Source organism: Hyaena hyaena, unplaced genomic scaffold, assembly GCF_003009895.1.
Source record: "Hyaena hyaena isolate Hyena2069 unplaced genomic scaffold, ASM300989v1 scaffold_450, whole genome shotgun sequence".
Classification (NCBI taxonomy): Eukaryota; Metazoa; Chordata; class Mammalia; order Carnivora; family Hyaenidae; genus Hyaena; species Hyaena hyaena.
Window position 1 is genome coordinate 1,315,552 of NW_024081084.1, and position 18,314 is coordinate 1,333,865.

Sequence of the window (18,314 nt, forward strand, 5' to 3'; positions counted from 1 at the left end):
ACTTCTAAAAGGCACCGTATTTCCTTTTTCACATGAATTCCCAGAACTTATTATCTCTTAATAAATGCTTGTCAAATGAATAAATAAACAAATGAATGCATGAATGAATGAATAAATGACTAACAACATGGTCTCTTTTCCGAAGAAGCTCAGTCTAGCTGGGGAAGAAATAACTATTTGGCTAATTAGTAATTAACCATTGAATAATAGAGATAATATTCAAATATTGATAGAGTATAACATGAGCACAAATTAATTGTTCCTTTGATTTTATGCCTTTTTCCCTTGGTGTCTGCTCTATTGATGGTACTCAGAGGAATATTTAAAACTCACTGTTGAATTATCTATGAACTGAACCCCGATTTCTTTTGAAGAAAGGATTACCATCCAAATCTATAAAAGGAATAAAATAAATGAGAACATTAGATAAAGAAAATACTGCTGGCTGCCTACGGAAATGGACTGAACTATCTCAATAAGGAGAATTTCCATACAGGCCTAACAAAGGGAATAGTAAAATTATGACCTAGTTTTTTAGTGACTAGAGGACAATCGATGTTATATGTGGGGAATATGGAAATTCCAGAGATAGCTATGATGAGGAAGCTTCACAGACATTAAATGAGAAGAGTCCTGCTGACCAGTGTTTGAACAATTTCCAGAGGCTGTGTCTGCAGGAGGAATTTATCAATATTCAATCTCTACCTCGTTTGGTTTGACATTTGGACAGTTGGTGGGTTTGTTACTAGGAGCTATAGATGACACTCAAGAGAAGATGGAGCATTCCTACCGCCTCTTTTTTTTCTAGTTTTTGGTCCCTGCCTTTATTTAGTCCCTCAGCATCTTGGCCAGAACCAGGGCCACTTCAATGTTCTATCTGTCTTCAGAATTTCCTTCCTATTGGTGTATTTTTCACATGTTTTAAAAAAGGGGGGGTGGAGCCTGGGTGGCTTGGTCGGTTGGGCATCCGATTTGGCTCAGGTCATGATCTCACGGTCTGTGGGTCTGAGCCTCACATCAGGCTCTGTGCTGACAGCTCAGAGCCTGGAGCCTGCTTGGAATTCTGTGTGTCTCTTTCTCTGCCCCTCCCCCACTTGTGCTCGGTCTCTGTCTCTCAAAAATATATAAAAACATTTTTAAAAAATTTAAAAAATTAACAAAAGAGTGATCATTTATAAAACAGTATCTAATTCAAATCTTCCAGCATCTTTAAGATGCATTGTTTTTCGACTGGGGTCCTCTGAAGTCTGTGGGAGAGATACTATACTATTTGTGTGGAGTATGAGAGGCTGTAGGAAAGCAATGGGGCATTTCTGTGGTCTTGGGATTACCCCAGTGATAAGTAATTTAAACATTTTTCAATGTTAAAACAAATACTGTGATGTTATAAAAGATGAAGGTAAATATAAAAGAAGAATTTAAAGAGAAAGCATGAGACCTGAAAAGAATGCCCAGCTTTTGAGGTTAGCTGTTGCACTTTACTTACACTCAAGGTACTTTTGTGAAAAGTTAATGAAGAAATATCTAGAGGAAAAAGCTGCCCCTGTCACATCCTCCTGCCCAGCCTAGTGTCCCCCTGGGCCAGGAAAACACCTGTTCCCACATGCACATGGACTTTTGTACAGTTTTTGAAATCTCTTAATGTATATGTTATAGAATTATTATAATCATTGTAAATTACATATTACAACATACACATAAAATATATAGTAGAATATGCCATGTAGAATGTCTCATCTCAAACACAGACCTCTCAGGTCTACTTGTAACCAACTCCTGGTCTTTACATAGCTATTTCATCTAACACATAAAGGATTATTTACAGACTATACTATTGCTGGTAGTGATCATAATAACAACAACAAAAAACTTTATCGATTCAAAATTTTCAAGGCTTAGGATAGAGATTGGGGCCAAGTTTACCTTTATATTCGTGACAGGTTTTGAAAAGGTTTGCGAAGAAATATACCAAGTGAAGTGTTTGTAAAAGAACTGTTTACTTGACACAATTTTAGAGTCATGAATTCCTAACAATGTAAGTGCATTGCAAGCAAAAGCTAGATATTGCTTAGGTTGGTATTTTGATATAATAGGTACAAATTATTTTTATCTGTTCTTTAAAGCAGGGCTCCTGCTAGACAGTACACTTTTACTCTAGTTCAAATTGCCATTTGAAAACAATAAAATATCGTTCCTGTGAAATGTATTATTTACGCTGACTTTTAATCATTTTGACTCTTTTCCTTGAGTCAACAGGCTTTATGTCTGAGTCTACTTAGTAGAGGAAGTGCACAAAAGGAGGTCACAGTTAACAGTAAATCCCAGTTCGTCACCTCAAGTTTCAATAGTCACATCCATTATATTAAGAAACCAGGCTTTAATAATGCAAGAGTTAGCAGCAAAACAATAAATGTCCAAACATGATAAATAGCAGGTTAACCACCTCTGCAACAGTGAGAACAACAGTAGCAAGCTAGCCCGTTTTTGCTTAGTCTTGTAAGAGATAAAATCACAGTCTGTAGTTTTATTTATCTGTCACATTAGAGGGTTATCCAACATTTCAAGAAATATTGGAGTGCAAATAAATAGCTTACCTCTTTTGATAGTCATTTACAGGAAAAATAACATGCTTTATGGTGCAAGAGAAGAACCTTAAACATGATCAATATTGAGAGTAAAATCATATCCTACCTGAGTGACTTTCTCTGTCACATTGTGTGTTCGATCTTTAACCTTGGGTGCAATAATGGTTTTATCTGAAGAAGGAGGGGATGCATTCTTTTTTTCAGTTTTGACATCTGAAAAATTCAGAGTGAGCTGTGGAATCTTGTTAATGGTGCTGTATTTGTTGAGATTTGAATCTGACGTGGATCCCAGGAGGCTTGACTTGATATGATTAAAAGGCCCTAAAAAGATTGGAAAAATATTTGTAAAAGTGGTATCAGGAGAAATAGAAGAAAGAGATGCTCCTGAATGACCCGTTAATGATCCATGGCCAGTGTGGCCCTGTTTTGGGAGGGACTAAATGCAGCAAGCTGGTACCTGACCACAAGATTTAGGGTCACTGTCTGCCACATGGAGCAGCACATGAGTATCCGAGGGTAAAATGGGGTTCAACGTGTGTACCCAGAGAGCAGATGACATCTTTAGCTGTTACTTAACTTCTTTCATTAAGGTCTGGAATAAAAGAAAAGAACAAACCAAACCAAAAGAAAACAAACCCAAAAACCTCAACTCCCTATTACTGGCCAAACTGGTTTTTCAGGAATGTCTGTTTTATAATCCTGGAATTATTCAAGGAAGGCACTTGCCTATGGATAAAATCATGTTGGTCAGGAAATTTCTGAACAGGCTGTGTCCCCAGCTCCAATGTGTATTAGTCTCTTTTCTGGGCCATGACAAGTGACAAATGACGAGCCAGCCATCATGTGCTTCAATTACCTGAATGAGATATTTTACAGAGCTTCTGGAATTTCAGATAAGCCAGAGAAAGGCAAACGCCTTAGTGTGCATGTGAGTGTATTCATGTATTCTACTGAAAACTCCAGAATCCTGTGTGAAAATTTTAAAATCTTTCCTTTTTCTCCTTTCATTTAAATTTAAGACTTTTTCTTTTTTTTTTAGGGAAAGAAAGGTCTCCATTAAAAACAACAACAACAGCAACAACAACAACAACAAAACCAACCATACCAGAAGAATGCTTTTGGAAACATAACTTAAAATTGAAGTGACCACAGCTAGGTAATGGCTGGGGTTAGTGGTAGCTGGTTATTTATTTATTTATTTATTTATTTATTTATTTACTTTCAATCACGTTATATGTTAGATCCCCAGAATTGATTCATCTTGCAGTTGGAAGTTAATACCCACTATCTGACCCTGGTCACTTCTCACACTCCTTTCCTCTGAAGACAATTTTGCCAGTTCCAGGGCTCCTGGTTCCCTTGTCGAGGAGAAATGCACTGACTAGGTACATCTTGAGATGAACTTACTGTGTGTGTGTTGCTTTTAAAGAGTCAAGAATTGCTCCAGAGTTTCCTGTACAAGGGGTAATGCAACTTTTACTAATATAGAGCTCTTAAAAATTGTCATCAGGAAGAATTTTATAGAAATCCTGAGCCCATGAGTATTACCCAGACATTATTTTGCTGCCTCAGAGAATGCTTAAAATGCAGACTGCATGACTGAACTTGCTAGTCAGCACATTATGCCTTATGCTACTTTTTCTCCTGTTCACAATGAAACAGATACATTTTAGGGATTACAAAGCACTTTATGCAAGGTCTAAACATTTGAATATTAGATTTATAGGTTGTGTATTTTGAACCACAATAACAAATCAACTCAACTAAAATATAATGCTAATAAAAAAATTGCCATCACCTAGTTGATAATTTGGAGAGAATTCACATATATTCCTTTATAAAAGTTTATGTTAGGTTATTATACAAATTTTAAATAATTTTAAAAGCATTTTCATTCATGCTGCAGACACTGTGCTCCTTGAGGTGCAATTTTATTCATTCCCTGAGTTTTATCCATGACGATGATCAAATCCATTTAGGTGAAAAATGTCATTGAGCAATTTGGGCATTTATTGCCCAGTATGCTCTCATTTGCATATAGACTCTCACTCTTTTCTATTTATATGATAAGGAGAGAAATAGGAGCCAAATGTGGCACCAAATTAATCTCGCCTCCAGACAGGTGTCTGACAGAAATCCCATCCTCTAGATCTCTGTGCAAGTCTCCATCACACCCCATTGATTACTGTAATATCGTAGATAGTGTTCTCTTTTTTGTACCATTGTATCATATTATGGAGATATGGCTAAATTCAAGGCCTATATCTTAAAATTTATAATTTGCAAAACATTCCAGGATTTCCAACTTCTTAGATAATGCCTTTTCCTCAATTCTATTGTCCTATTTTCACTCATTAGGCACTTATACTGCACCCAGGGATACTGAGAAGAGATTAAAGAAAGTTGAGTTCTGATACATAGTTAAGTTGTGTTTAAAACCCTTAAGTCTATCTTTCAACTTTCTTTCTCTGTTATCCTTCTATGTTGTGGATTTCTATAGCCGACTGTCTACAGAATTGTCTAAAAAATCAGGTAAAAATATGGATGATCTATCACATTAGGGAAGACAAACACTGTTAAATATGCTTTGATTGTCCTTGTGACCAGTTTCAATAAACTCCACTGAATTGGCTACACCAATAAGCAAGAGGTCTCAATCATGATAGCACTTCATCCTAGGGGCATTTGTGGGGACATTTTTGTTTGTCACAATGATGAGAGGTGGCTATTCTCTCACCTTGAAATATTGTCCCATATGTCCCCGTGGGCATTGACTTAGGTGAAGTCCTGTTTATAATGATCTGAGCCTTGAACCTGTTTCACATGAAAAATATACAATGTACTTTTCATATGATTTTAATATGTGTTGCACTTTATAGAGCTACAACTACCACATAGAGGGCAGAGTATTACATTGTTTTGTTCAGTAATTTACCAAAAGTTGTTCGACATTTTGGAAAATCATAACAGTTGGAGTTAACCTCCCTGTGACATTTGAATTGCTGATACAAAATTTCAGGCTTAATGTTATAAGGTTATAGTCTGTGTTTGCATGTCATGAACAAATATGTAAGCAAAGAGATTTGAGTACTTTTTTTTGCCAGTGTTGGAACTGAATATTAAATCTGCAATAATTATAGGAATCACACTGAAAATCATTAATAAAATTTCTTTCAAAATATTTCATGTGATTGTTCTCTATGTAAGTAAAATGGTACATGATGTAATGAAAAGAAACTATGTAGGAAGAACTAAACACTTTAACTGATTTGCCTTGAGATTGCCTGTTGGTTTCCAATCGCACTTTAGCAACTCCTTAGAAATCTGCCACAACCTTATCATAATGTCTTGATTGCCATTTCTTGTTCCAATCCTTTTTCTAGTCCTATTGGTTAGGAAGGCATATGGTCTGCAAGTCCTTTTTACAATATTGGATGAAGAATATATGTTTTGACATTCAGTGGGATTTCTTTCCTAAACAGTGCAATTAATTAATATTGATGTTATCACAAACAGAATCATGTTGACATTACACTGAGCTGTTAATGGCCAGCTTATTGGTGAGAACATCATACTTCCTCATTTTCTCCCCAGTTTATTTTGGGATATTTTTTATAATTCAATTTTGGTTATTTCCTGTTTTTAAAATACATGTATAAGTAATTCTGATCTGTTTTTATTTATTCCAACAGTCCTTTTTATTTTGTTAACCACTCATATTCCTGCTCTATCATCTTCTCTTGTACTTATCTGGACAATTGTCTCATGTCTTTAATGCTCTTAAAGCCATTTTCTAAAATGTCTGCTTGTTGCATTATATCTTCTAGTGTAGTTAGTTATATTTGAGCATTAATACATTGAAAAACTATCATTTTTTTATAAACAGTTTTCCTGGTATTCCTCCTTTACATTACAGTTAAATAATCATGTTGATCTCCTAGAAATAGGTTAAATTATTTCTAAATGTTGTTACAGGATAGTAAAATGAGTATAAAAAATATTTTTGGGAAACAAGGGGTCATTGAGTCTGATAGGGCTAAGAAACTGCTGGTCAATATATGTCATGCTCAGATTTGCCCTCAGAATATTATAACTTCACTGAGTCCATATTTTAGCTTCTCATATTTACTGGTGGATAACCCTTCAAATGGTTCCTCTATTTTGCTTTTTCTTTCTTTTTTAAGTTCTTAATGTTAGGGATTTAATCTAGGCTTGCTTTTAAATCTATAAATTTAAAGAATTCAGCAGAACCTAAAATGTTACTTAAAATAATTCATGCATGCTACTTACATAAAACATTTACAATCTATTTCATCCTGTATAACAAAGAACATTATTCTTTTTCCACTGATTTTGAAGCAGATGTTTATATGCAGAAGTCTGACTTCGCAAGACGATCAGCATTAGCTTAGGTTCCTCCAAAACCTATCTAAATTCTAGTGAAAAAATTTCCCAACATTTTAATTAAGGTAGGTACTCACAGTATTCCCATTTTTACTAATCATCAACCTAAGCAGATAGAATATGAGGCCCAAAGGGAATAAGCATCAAGGACTAGAAATCAGAACACAGGGTTTCCTACCTCCTAGGTCTATATTCAGAGAGGCCTTGGTTGAGGATTTAAAGGTGAAAGGCAGCCTCCCTGAGAGTGATCATGAACAGATGGGATTTAGGATTCTAATGAAAGAAAGGAGGATAACCTGAAAAACAAAGTAAATGAATTTAAATAAAATAAATGGGCAGGCATAAGGGGAAATAATAGCTTCAATAGAAAGGAATGTAAAACTAAAATGTGCATAGGAGGAATTGATGTTCTTTAGAGACACATTTGAAAAATGGATGACCAAGTAAAACCTGCCCGTATTCTAGAAAGAGATGAAAAACAGGTGACCAAGTAGACTAAACAAACATCTGGATAAAGCCCTAATATATTACAACTGTCTGATTAAAAATAAAGTAGGCCATGTTCCAACTACAAAGAAATATTCTGAATTTAGAGATCAAGCCAGAGGCTAAAGCAACAACTGGGAAGAATTTTAGATTAAAGATATTTAAAATTTTTATGACAAGGCCATTTGAATTTATCATGAGTTACAAGATGCTAAAAGAGAATATCTTCTCTTTTAGATGTGCTGGAAATATAGCCAAGGACGTCTGATAATTTTAAAAAAATGCTATTTTCTTTTTTTAAAGATCATTGCTCTTGAGGATAAGATGGGACACAAGAGAAGTAGAGCAAAAAAAAAAAAAAAACAAGGTTGTTATCAAATCATCAGTTCTTTATACAATATTTTTTTAGGGCACTGAGTTTATTAGGCCAAAGTTTAATGAAATGTAAATTGATGAAGTGACTTAACATTAAAAAAAAAAAGCAAATGCAGTGTTTAGTAATTGGATTTTGTAAAAGAACACTGGCAACCAGTTTAAAACTTAGAAAGGTAGATAAGAAATAATCATATTATTTGTAGTCCGTAATCATATTGCTTCTTTCAGTGTGTGACATATAATTTTCAGAAGAAAACTATCACTATTGAAAATCAGTATGCAAATTCTTGTAAGATTACAGAAACTTGGCCAGTGTAGCTTATAAGAAACAAGCTGTATCAGATCAGTTGATTTCCTTTGTGAGTCTGATAGGTTTTGTGGCTTGGGGAGGTGAAAGCTGTGATCAATCTTGCAGATAGTTTTATTTCTCACTCTTATGCCAGATTCATACAAAAGATGGAAACTGAACATACTATTGTAAGTGGGATGCCGAGGTCCTTGGAATAATAAGCAGGTGGAAGCAATAAAGGGGTAAAGTTATATTAAGGACCTATTTACTAAGCGGGGTAGGGATGAGGTTAATTTTTATGGATGACTTGGAGAGCAGTACAGGCAGAGAAACCACTAAATTTGAGGTGAAGATCAGTTTATGAGTGATTGAGATAGGGTTAGGTTCACCTCTCACAACATTGAAGAAATTATTAAAAGCATTTTACATACATACTCTCATATAATCAGCAAATGCAATTTATTTGAATTAACTTTTCCAATCCTTGATAATGGGTTATATTTAGATCTCTGAAGTTAAATGGAAATGATTCTGTTTTTGAAGAAAAGACTGAGTACCAAATGCTGTTCTTATAGTGTGATATTATATCAAGATTAGAGGTAATCAGTTGGTATCTCTGGCCACTCAGAATAGATAAAGGCGGGAAGAAAATTGCATTTCAGCAAGGAGGATTTAGGTTAGCTCTTGGCGTAACAGGCAGTAAAATAGATTTCCCAAGAAAGTTAGAGAATGGGATACTCCTGAGATAAACATTCCTCCACCACCTGTGTCAGAAATTAGCCAACATCCTTGCCTGAGGAGAATAAACCAGATGTTCTTGAAGTCCTTCCAAATGGCTGCTGAAATTGTTTATTTTAGTTTGGTAAAGAAATTATTTTGGGGTGACTTTTATATTTAGAAAAACACCTGTAATTATGCATTTGTATACAAAGAAGTATAGAAATTTGTCTTTTGTTTTTTAAGTTTTATTTAAATGTGGTTTAGAAACAAAACCAAAAAAGTTTAAAAGCACACTGAATGTATTATTCTATATCTAATCAGCATATTAATTGTTCTGTGAAAACCTTAAGGAGCTAGACACTTAAGTATTTTTTGACAGTTTCAAAACCAGAGTCTGAACAAATAATGACGACTCTGAAGTACACATTTACATTAATTTTTAAATTAAATTCGCACATGTTTTTAAATCTAATTTGAGAGTTTAACTTCATAATTCACTAATATGGGAAAACTTCCTATAATGGTTAAGAGTTTCCTAACCCCAAATTCTGACTTGGATGATTCCTTTTTATTCAAAGCCTACTTCTATTAAAAAATGTAGGGTCGAGGAGGAAAAAGGGTTGGAGATTAAGTGGATTTATGAGAGAAAAATAAAATAAATGTGGTTTCAATAACAACTGTGTGAACTACTGATTTTAAAGATAAGCAAGCTTAATTTTCTATTTATTGAGAAAAGTTAGATTCATTTTTCACTGCACTTAAAAGATCACTGGAAAATTAGTGTCTAATAATTAATTGCTAATTATTAAATGCTAAGGCCAATCACATTTCATATAAGCAAGTTAGCAGGATGTGTCTGTATTCTGTTTCTTGACATTATATCCTGAATTATATCAACACAAATCACCATCACAACTGCCACTAATCTGTTCCCTTTTAGAAATCACAGTAGACAGGCCAAGGATAGAATAATTATGTGGAGGAAGTACTATCCCAATTATGTGGAGGCCACCTGCATAGACCCGTTTTGAAGCGCTTGCAAAGTAAAATTGGGATGGGGAGAAGCTGCCACAATTTCCCTTATTTTCAAATCACTCTGGATTGATGACCAGAGAACAGCTTTAGTGTCTAGTGCTATTACTTCATAACCATCACCAGCTCTGACATAATTAGGGAAGCAATTGAGAAATCAATATACAGAACTTCATAGTGATCAGAGTAGCAGTGACATACAGAAGAGACCCAAACAGTGAATTTTAAATAATAATGGTTACTGGTGGAGACGTGTCCATGCAACACACATGCACAAAATGAGTCATTGTCACCATATGCACACTCACAGGGGCATGCATGGCCTATGTTAAAAGATTAAGTCCAAAAGTTTTCAATTTGATGAGAATAATATGATTACTGTATTTTATGATTCCTTGTACCTAATATGATACAGTAGAAAAAACAGAGGTGAATATCAAATTTTGAGTCAAATCCAGATTTATCCAGAGGTATTGCCCACTTAAACATTAACCTACAGTACCTATAGGTCATGCCAGTGATTTCAGACTAATATAGGACACAGTTCAAAATGATCGAAATGTAATATAGAAAAATAGAAAATGACCATCATGCATGTACAGTTTACTACTACAGTAAGCTTAAAACCATACCCCCTGCCATCCAGGAACGTGAAACTAGTTTTAAGGAAACAAAAGAGGAACAAGTGAAGTGATACTGTCATGTAGCACTTTGATTACCTTACTTACTCTTGCACTCAAAATTTTGGGGGGGCTGAAATAGGCTGATGCGCCTCTTTCGCACTGGAATATATTTAGCTTAATATTTGTTTCTTTCCAAATGGTTTCACTATTTAGGAAGTGTTCACTGTGAACCTAGGCTTATACTTCTCGGAGGAAAAAGGAGTTGGGAATCATTTTGGCATCGCAGCTGAGAAAGTAACAATGTCTCCAGCAAAATCAAGCCATGATGTCTCCACCAAACACCTGGGCTAGCTATGGGCAGCATGACGTTGCATTGAACAGGGCATACAGCAGGCAAGTTAACATGCCGAGTAAAGGGGCATTCTGAGCATCAGATGATGAAATTTGAGTTTGTACGTTACCTTTGACATTGCGACCATTGTCTGTTTTGAGCACAGAAGGGTAAAAAAAGAAAGAAATATAAAAAAAGACTAAAATTATGTTATATACACTGAAATACCTCTGTAAAAACAATCAGAGTAAACAGGATGTAATGATAGAATATTTGTCTTCAAAATTAGTATTCTGTAACATTCAACAGAAATTCAACATTCAAGTAAAATGCATACACCAAAAATAATATCTGCCATCCTAAGCATGCACGTTCAAGTATGTGAATCATTTATCTCACTTAATTTAACTGGATTCCAAGATACAGATTTTATAATTATGACAGTTCAGAGAAAGACATCTCCAGCTGTCTGCAGTTGTAATAAAAACTTTCAATCTTGTCAGAAGCCAATTTTAGTGTCACTTCAACCGTCGTTTACAAAAAAAGACCGCACAACATTCGGTATGTTAAGTAATTGTTTTTTTCATATGCTTTAACCATAAATTAATAGGGAAAATATTTCTAAGACAAGCGCTTACCTTAATAAACCAACTTGTGTTACTAATCACAATTCTATTAACTGCCCTTCCTACAAATGTTCTCCAATGTATATTTTGAAAACACCAAATAGCGCTCAAAGAGTCGTTCTTCGGCAAAAACAATTGTAAGAAATCAGTGAAAGATTTGACTTTTAAAAGTAGTGTGGGATTTTTAAGTTTATGTTGTCACAATGCACTCCGTATAATACCTAAAATATTTAAGAAATTCATTTATATTAAGATGGACTGTTTCCCAATCTCAGAGCTGAGTGTTTTCAGATTTATTTTGAGATTAGCAATCTGACTCTTTGATGCATATTTGCTACTAACAAAATATGCATTATTAGTTTTGAAACAAACAAGCTTAAAATAAATGAAGTCACGTCAAAACCATACAAATATATCCAAGATTTGAAAAATCTGTTCAACATTTGTTGACATCTATGCTAATGCTGTGCATATTTAAAATCTTGGGATATATCATAATTGTTTCAAAGTTTACAGGTGAAGCAATTTCAATAATGCGATATATTGAATTGCTAGTGTAGACATTGCCTCAGACAGAGATGCACAAAACTGGGACCTTACATGACAATTCTGCCCTCTTTGAGGGACCATAAAAAGCAAATAAGCATAGTGAAGAGACCTTGATTACACAGAATTAACTATCTCCATCAGAAGTGGGACCCCAAAATCATTAGTAAAGTAACAACTGCTTACAAGTAGTTAAAAACTGTAACATTTCTCAAACCTCAAAATTATAAAGATTTGCAAATTCTAAAATAACTGACTGGTTTATATTATATGGTTAATGTTGTTTTGACATTCTAAGACAGAGCATACAGTCTGTGACTTGGTGCTAGCTGAGGCCTTGTTATTTGTCCGTGACAATGTAACTGCAGAAATTTGAGTAAGCAGTTAGAACCTTCTAGCAACTTGACAGAGTAATTCTATGTATGATCAATCTAATAATAAAACAGTTAGGGTTTATACATTCTCTATCTATTTTTTTGAATTTCATTTTTCTAATAGTGCATTTTTATTATATTTACAAATGTATTGGTTTATTATGGGTTAGAAAAAATTCTAGTCCTTCACCGTAAGTGGTTTGAGAAGTAGAATTCTAAGGTACTTGGTAATATAGATTAAATAAAAGGATAATGTAAAATATTATGCACTACTATATTTGCAAATTATTTAAGGTTCTATAAACCAGCCTAAAGAGAAGGAAATTTCTCTTCTTGAATAAAGAAGCATTAATCTGAATTCAGAATCTAGAGCATGTGGAACTTAACCTGTTACCCAGTCACATGAATTCATGAAACTAAAATGACTTAAAACATTTTCTCATCATCACATAACATTGTGTGTCAACTATACCCAAATAAAAAATAAAGAAATTAAAAAATTAAGTTCTCCATCTTCCTTTGTCAGCAGCTCAGTTTCTAAAATATATCAAATTATGTAGCCATAGGAACTGTGGTTTTTTCCTAGGCTAATTAGTGATTTTGTGGCTAAAATTGGTTTAAAGCTGAACTACAAAATACCCTCTGAATTTGTTAATCGATAACCAGACTGCAACAGATGCAAGCAAGTAATACTTTTATGGAAAACAACAAAGCTTGCATGGGGGAAGAAGTCCAGGGTTTCCTCACTACTGAATGTCCATATATAGAACCTGAATTGAGAAATCCATAAATATGAAGTCTTCCTTTCCCATAATTGTATCAGCAACTATGTATGAAATGGACCCCATATAAAATTGAAGAAAATAAGGTGAAATCATGAAATCTGATCTAACCTACTCAGCACCAATGTCAAATCACAGGCTGTCTGGACCATGCACTGATCATGTACCATCTAACATGTAAGAATGATAATAATACCATAACTCAGGTTCTAGGCAAAAAGGCCAGTTTCTGAAAAGTCAGTATGATGCTTACACTAACTGGACTGACTAAGCAAAATGCATATTGGTCAGTTGAATCACCCTATTGGATTTATTGCAGTTCAGCCATAGGATTCATTGCTCAAAGATCAAATTTCAGCAACTTCATTCAGTCAGGAGATATTGAGCATGCACTTAATTATTCCATGGTATGGGGACGAGTTTGGGAAATGTCCTTGATTTTATTTGCCCTTTGACCTTCTTTAGACTACACATTAAAGTGGATGTGCTACTTGCTTTTGTACCATGTACAGTTTCTCAAATCTATCTATGGAAAGTCCTTCTGTTTTTGTGATATTGATTTATCTCTTTTTGAATTCTTCCTGGCGGTTCTGCCTTCCGAATTCTCTTCTGCCTTCTCATCTTCACTGTGGCCTTTAAATAAAGATCCCCACATGATTATAGAGTATAATCATTTCCTGTTGTGTGTGGTTTTGAAACATAGTTCACAAGCATGGTTCTCTCAATTTCACAGCAACATTTATTGAGATCCTGCCATGAAACAGGCCATTGTGTTGGATACCAAGGCGGCAGAGCTCACTATGCCCAAGCTCTGGTAATGGGGGAGCTCACAGAAGCATCCTCATTACTTCGCGTATCCTGCAGAAATGACAGACTTCTAATGTGGAATAAAGGTAGAATGGAATAAATGCTATAATATGTGCAAACACTACTTTGCACATTAGAATGTAAGATCATTTAATGCTTTTGGTTTGGGAAGGGGAAATGGGCCCTTATGACTGTGAGTGGCAGAATAAGGAGGGACAAAATGGAGAAGAGATATTCCTGGCAGAACAAACTAATGAAGCAAAACAATGTGTGATACAATTTTGGAAAAAGCAATTATCTTTGTGCAGGTTTATACACAGTAGGGGAAGGAATCCTGTAGGAGCTGGGACTAAGGTTTGAAAAAGAACTGTGGCCAGCTAGCAAAGTGCCTAGTACCCTACACTAATAGCCCAGTGATCAGATGCATGTTTCAGGAAGAAAATTCGCAGCAGCAGCAGTGATGATGGGAACACACTGGAATGGATGCCACAGAACAACGGGCCACTCAAGAACCTGAACTTGTGGGATTTAGAAAAGTGGAACCGATATATCCACTGAATAGGTACTCTGAATCTCTGCTCCTGGGGGAAAGCTCGTTGAGTCCACAGACCTGTCCTATGACAGGAAAGCACTGTGTGGTGGATTGTGGACTCCAGAGAAAGGTGGTCCTGGGTATGAAAGCTGGATCTGGGACTCGGTAACCTTGGACCCGTCATATATTTAGCCAATCTAAGTCTCAGTTACCTCATCTATAAAATGGGGCCTAGTAATAATTCATAACTCATAGAGTTGTTGTAAGCATTAAATGAGTTAATGTGTGTCAAGAATTTACAATGCCTCAACACATACTACTCAGTAAAAGTTGGCCATCGTCATGTTAATGATGATTTTTTTTTGTCGCTGTCTTTTTAAAAAAGTATTTATTTATCTTTTTTTGTGGTTGGGGGGAGTGCAAGTAGAAGGGCAGAGAGAGGTAGACAGAAGATCTGAAGCAGATTCTGAGCTGACAGGCTGACAGCAGTGAGCCCGATATGGGGCTTGAACTCACAAATAGTGAGATCATGACCTGAGCCAAAGTCAGACCTTCAACTCACTGAGCCACCCAGGTGCCCCTGTCGTAGTCTTTTGAGATCTACTGCTTTCACTACTGGCTAATATAAGAATATGAACACAAAGAGGCCTGGGGAAAAGAAATGAAGTCTCACTTGTTCTGACTTTGGTTTTCAACTTTGGTCTTTCAATACTTTCAGGGATTATGTTTTTCCCCCTATACCTTTCCCCTTCTTCCCTCCTTTCTCCTCCTTACCCAATCAGTTTATAGCTTTCTGATTACTCAGTACACCACACTTTATACACCTCTTTCTTTGGAAAGATTTTGTTTATAAAAGAGTCCTGTGAAGGCACATCACTCTCTCTGCCCAGAGCTTGACTATTTACTAAATGCAGCAAAATTAAATATGCTTGCAATGATAGTGTCATCACCTAACCAGATCTTATATTAAGCATTAATCAACCCTCCATAAAGTAGGTAGGTAATGGTTATCATACCATTGCAGAAACACAGAAAAGAAGCCAAAAGAAACCAAATTATTCACTAGGGTTCAAAGAGGAAAATCAGTAACACCTCCGGATGTAAAACTCATAATTTGTAATTGCTGTAATTTACTCACATTTCTTCCTCCAAGGCATAGGGATTAATGTCAAAATTAAAAACTATGGAAATTACCTTTCATTACTCATTAATATATGTTTCCATATTTAAAAAAACCAAACATACCTTCACTGGCATGTCGGTCTCTAAATATGTTCTTCGGGTGGACACTGAATCCTTCTATATCGTGAACTGAAGAAGCCCTCCGTATACTACAAATGCTTTCCTTCGATCTGGAATGAGTCAGCTGGGAACTTGACTGCAGCATGTCAGGGTAGAGTCGGTCCCATTGCCTTTTGGGAGAGGAATGGTCAAGAGGTCCTGATATATTCACCAAAGGGGAACATTTGCTGGGCTGTATCAAGGCTTTTGTGTCATCTGCTTCGGAAGGGCTGCAGCTCTCTTTTGTAGGAGACTTGAAGTGCTTCATGGCTACTGAATCATCACTGTGTTTAGATGAATCAATTACTACCACATCGGGGTCTTCTTGTGGTAAGGACTGCTTTCTATAAGTGAGAACTCTCAGACCAGGGAACTTGAACCCAAAAAGTTTCCCTACAAATGGAGATAGGAAAAAAAAAACATTACAAGACAAATATATAAACATATACACATCAATATATATATACATACACACACATATATATGATATATGTAAAAACATATCCCTTAAGACAAATAAACAAATAAATATCGTTGACTCATACTCAAATACCTTGTAAAAAGAGTGGTTAATCAATACTTAATTAAGTCATTCACAGTTGGGCTATGGGATATTGTAGAAAATTTCTGAGACTAATACGAATTACCATATAAGCAATAAGAAAAGAGTAAAAGAATCTTGTCATGTTTCTAATGGTTAAATAGATATACTCCAGAGACATGAAAGCATTACTTGGATGACACGACTTTTTTTTCTGTTTGTTTGTTTGTTTCAATAAACTAAGACATATTTTACATTATTACATATAACATATGGTTAAAAACACTATACATCCATTTTTAAGGGAATTAGAAGAGTGGAATACAGTTGGGAAGGAAAAGAAGGGATGGGTCACCATAGGTATGAGGGGCAGACACTGGAACTATTATAGTGCTTGTGTGTGGTGGGGGGCAGGGGTTACTGTACTGGAAGCAGGAGGGAGGGAACAAAGTGGGGACAAGACATTGGCCTGACATATCCAGAGGAATTATTGTATTAGATAATACTGAGAGTCATGTGTGGACCAGAAAAGTGGGGTCAGCTGTGTATGAAAACATTCCTCATTCCATTTAAAAAATGTTAAAGGGCTTTAGGTTTCAGATAGAGATGTAAAGATAAGAATTTCTCTTTCCTGATATTTTTTGTTCCAAAATATGAGAATATGGCCTTAAATGTTATACATATCTCAGAGGGTGATGCTTAGAAGGACAACTAAATATAAGCATTCAAAGGTAGGCATTAAAATTGAAATATAAGCTAATAAGTGCATAAACTCACTGGCAGGAAGAATGCGAATAAAAACAAAAACATGTCATTTTCCACTCTTCAATTCATCAGTAAATGGAAATAAAAACCCAGATAACATATAGTGATGGCAAAAAATGCTGGTGGGCATTCTGGCACTTTGCTAGTGGGACTGAAAATTGCTACAAATTACTTTGAAAATCATCATACAATATCCATTAAAATGAAATCATACTTATTATTTGACTCAGGAATCCCAATAATAGAATAGTACAAAAGGCACAAAAACAAGACCAGGTCTGGATGGACGTTAGAAGGAGAATGGTTGAATAAATTATGGCATTTTTATACTTTGTAATCCTATGATGTTCCCTAAAAAACATACATACATACATACATACATATATATATATATATATTAGAATTAGAAGTTTATTCAAATATAGTGTTAAGTGAAAAAACAAGCTTTAGTTTAATATATTTGTGCCATTTCATTAAAAATAATAAAAGGCTTTATTTGTCTATAGAAGTTGTATAGCAATAGGGAAAGATGTGGAAGAACACATGTCACACTGGTAATGGTGACTGGCTCAGTGGGTTTGGAAGTAGAAGGTAATGCATTGAATTCTTCTGTATATATTTTTATTGTTTGTTACATCAAACATGCATTCCTTATCAACATTTAAAAAACTGACGAAACAAAACTTTTGCTTCTAAAGAATGAAGAGATAAGAAATAGCCTACAAAAAATATGGTGTAGGGGTGCCTCGGTGGCTCAGTCAGTTAAGCATCCGACTTTGGCTCAGGTCATGATCTCACGGTTCGTGGGTTCCAGCCCCGCGTTGGGCTCTGTGCTGACAGCTAGTTCAGAGCCTGGAGCCTGTTTCAGATTCTCTATCTCCCTCTCTCTCTCACCCTCCCCTGTTCATGCTGTCAATCTCTCCCTCAGAAATAAATAAAACATTAAAAAAATATGGTGTAATTCAAAGCTTGTCTAAATTTTGTCTATGAGAAAGCACAGAGTTTCTAATCTCCATTGCCACTGCAGTTATCTATGTTCACATTGCCCCATGGCTTGACAATTACACATTGCTCTCCTAGTCAGTCATTTGGAGTCTTTGGGCTATGATATTATCCACCTTAAATTCTTTAAGTCTCATGAGCACCATTATCTTTAATATTATTATGAACTTTCCTTCAGTCACTGAGGATGGTTTTAAAACATGGAAGAACACT

At 35.3% G+C, this 18,314-nt stretch overlaps 1 protein-coding gene across 1 annotated transcript in view; it reads right to left on the minus strand.

Annotated features, from left to right (window-relative positions):
• The window catches only part of KCNH7 (potassium voltage-gated channel subfamily H member 7), a 153,202-nt gene that overhangs the window by 117,350 nt on the left and 17,538 nt on the right, over nt 1-18,314 (minus strand). Inside the window, exons 3-6 of the mRNA XM_039253434.1 lie at nt 15,758-16,186; nt 10,976-10,996; nt 10,524-10,547; nt 2,692-2,906 (exon numbers count right to left, since the gene is read on the minus strand). Coding sequence (XP_039109365.1) covers nt 2,692-2,906; nt 10,524-10,547; nt 10,976-10,996; nt 15,758-16,186 — 689 coding nt within the window. The remainder of the gene's footprint in view (nt 1-2,691; nt 2,907-10,523; nt 10,548-10,975; nt 10,997-15,757; nt 16,187-18,314) is intronic.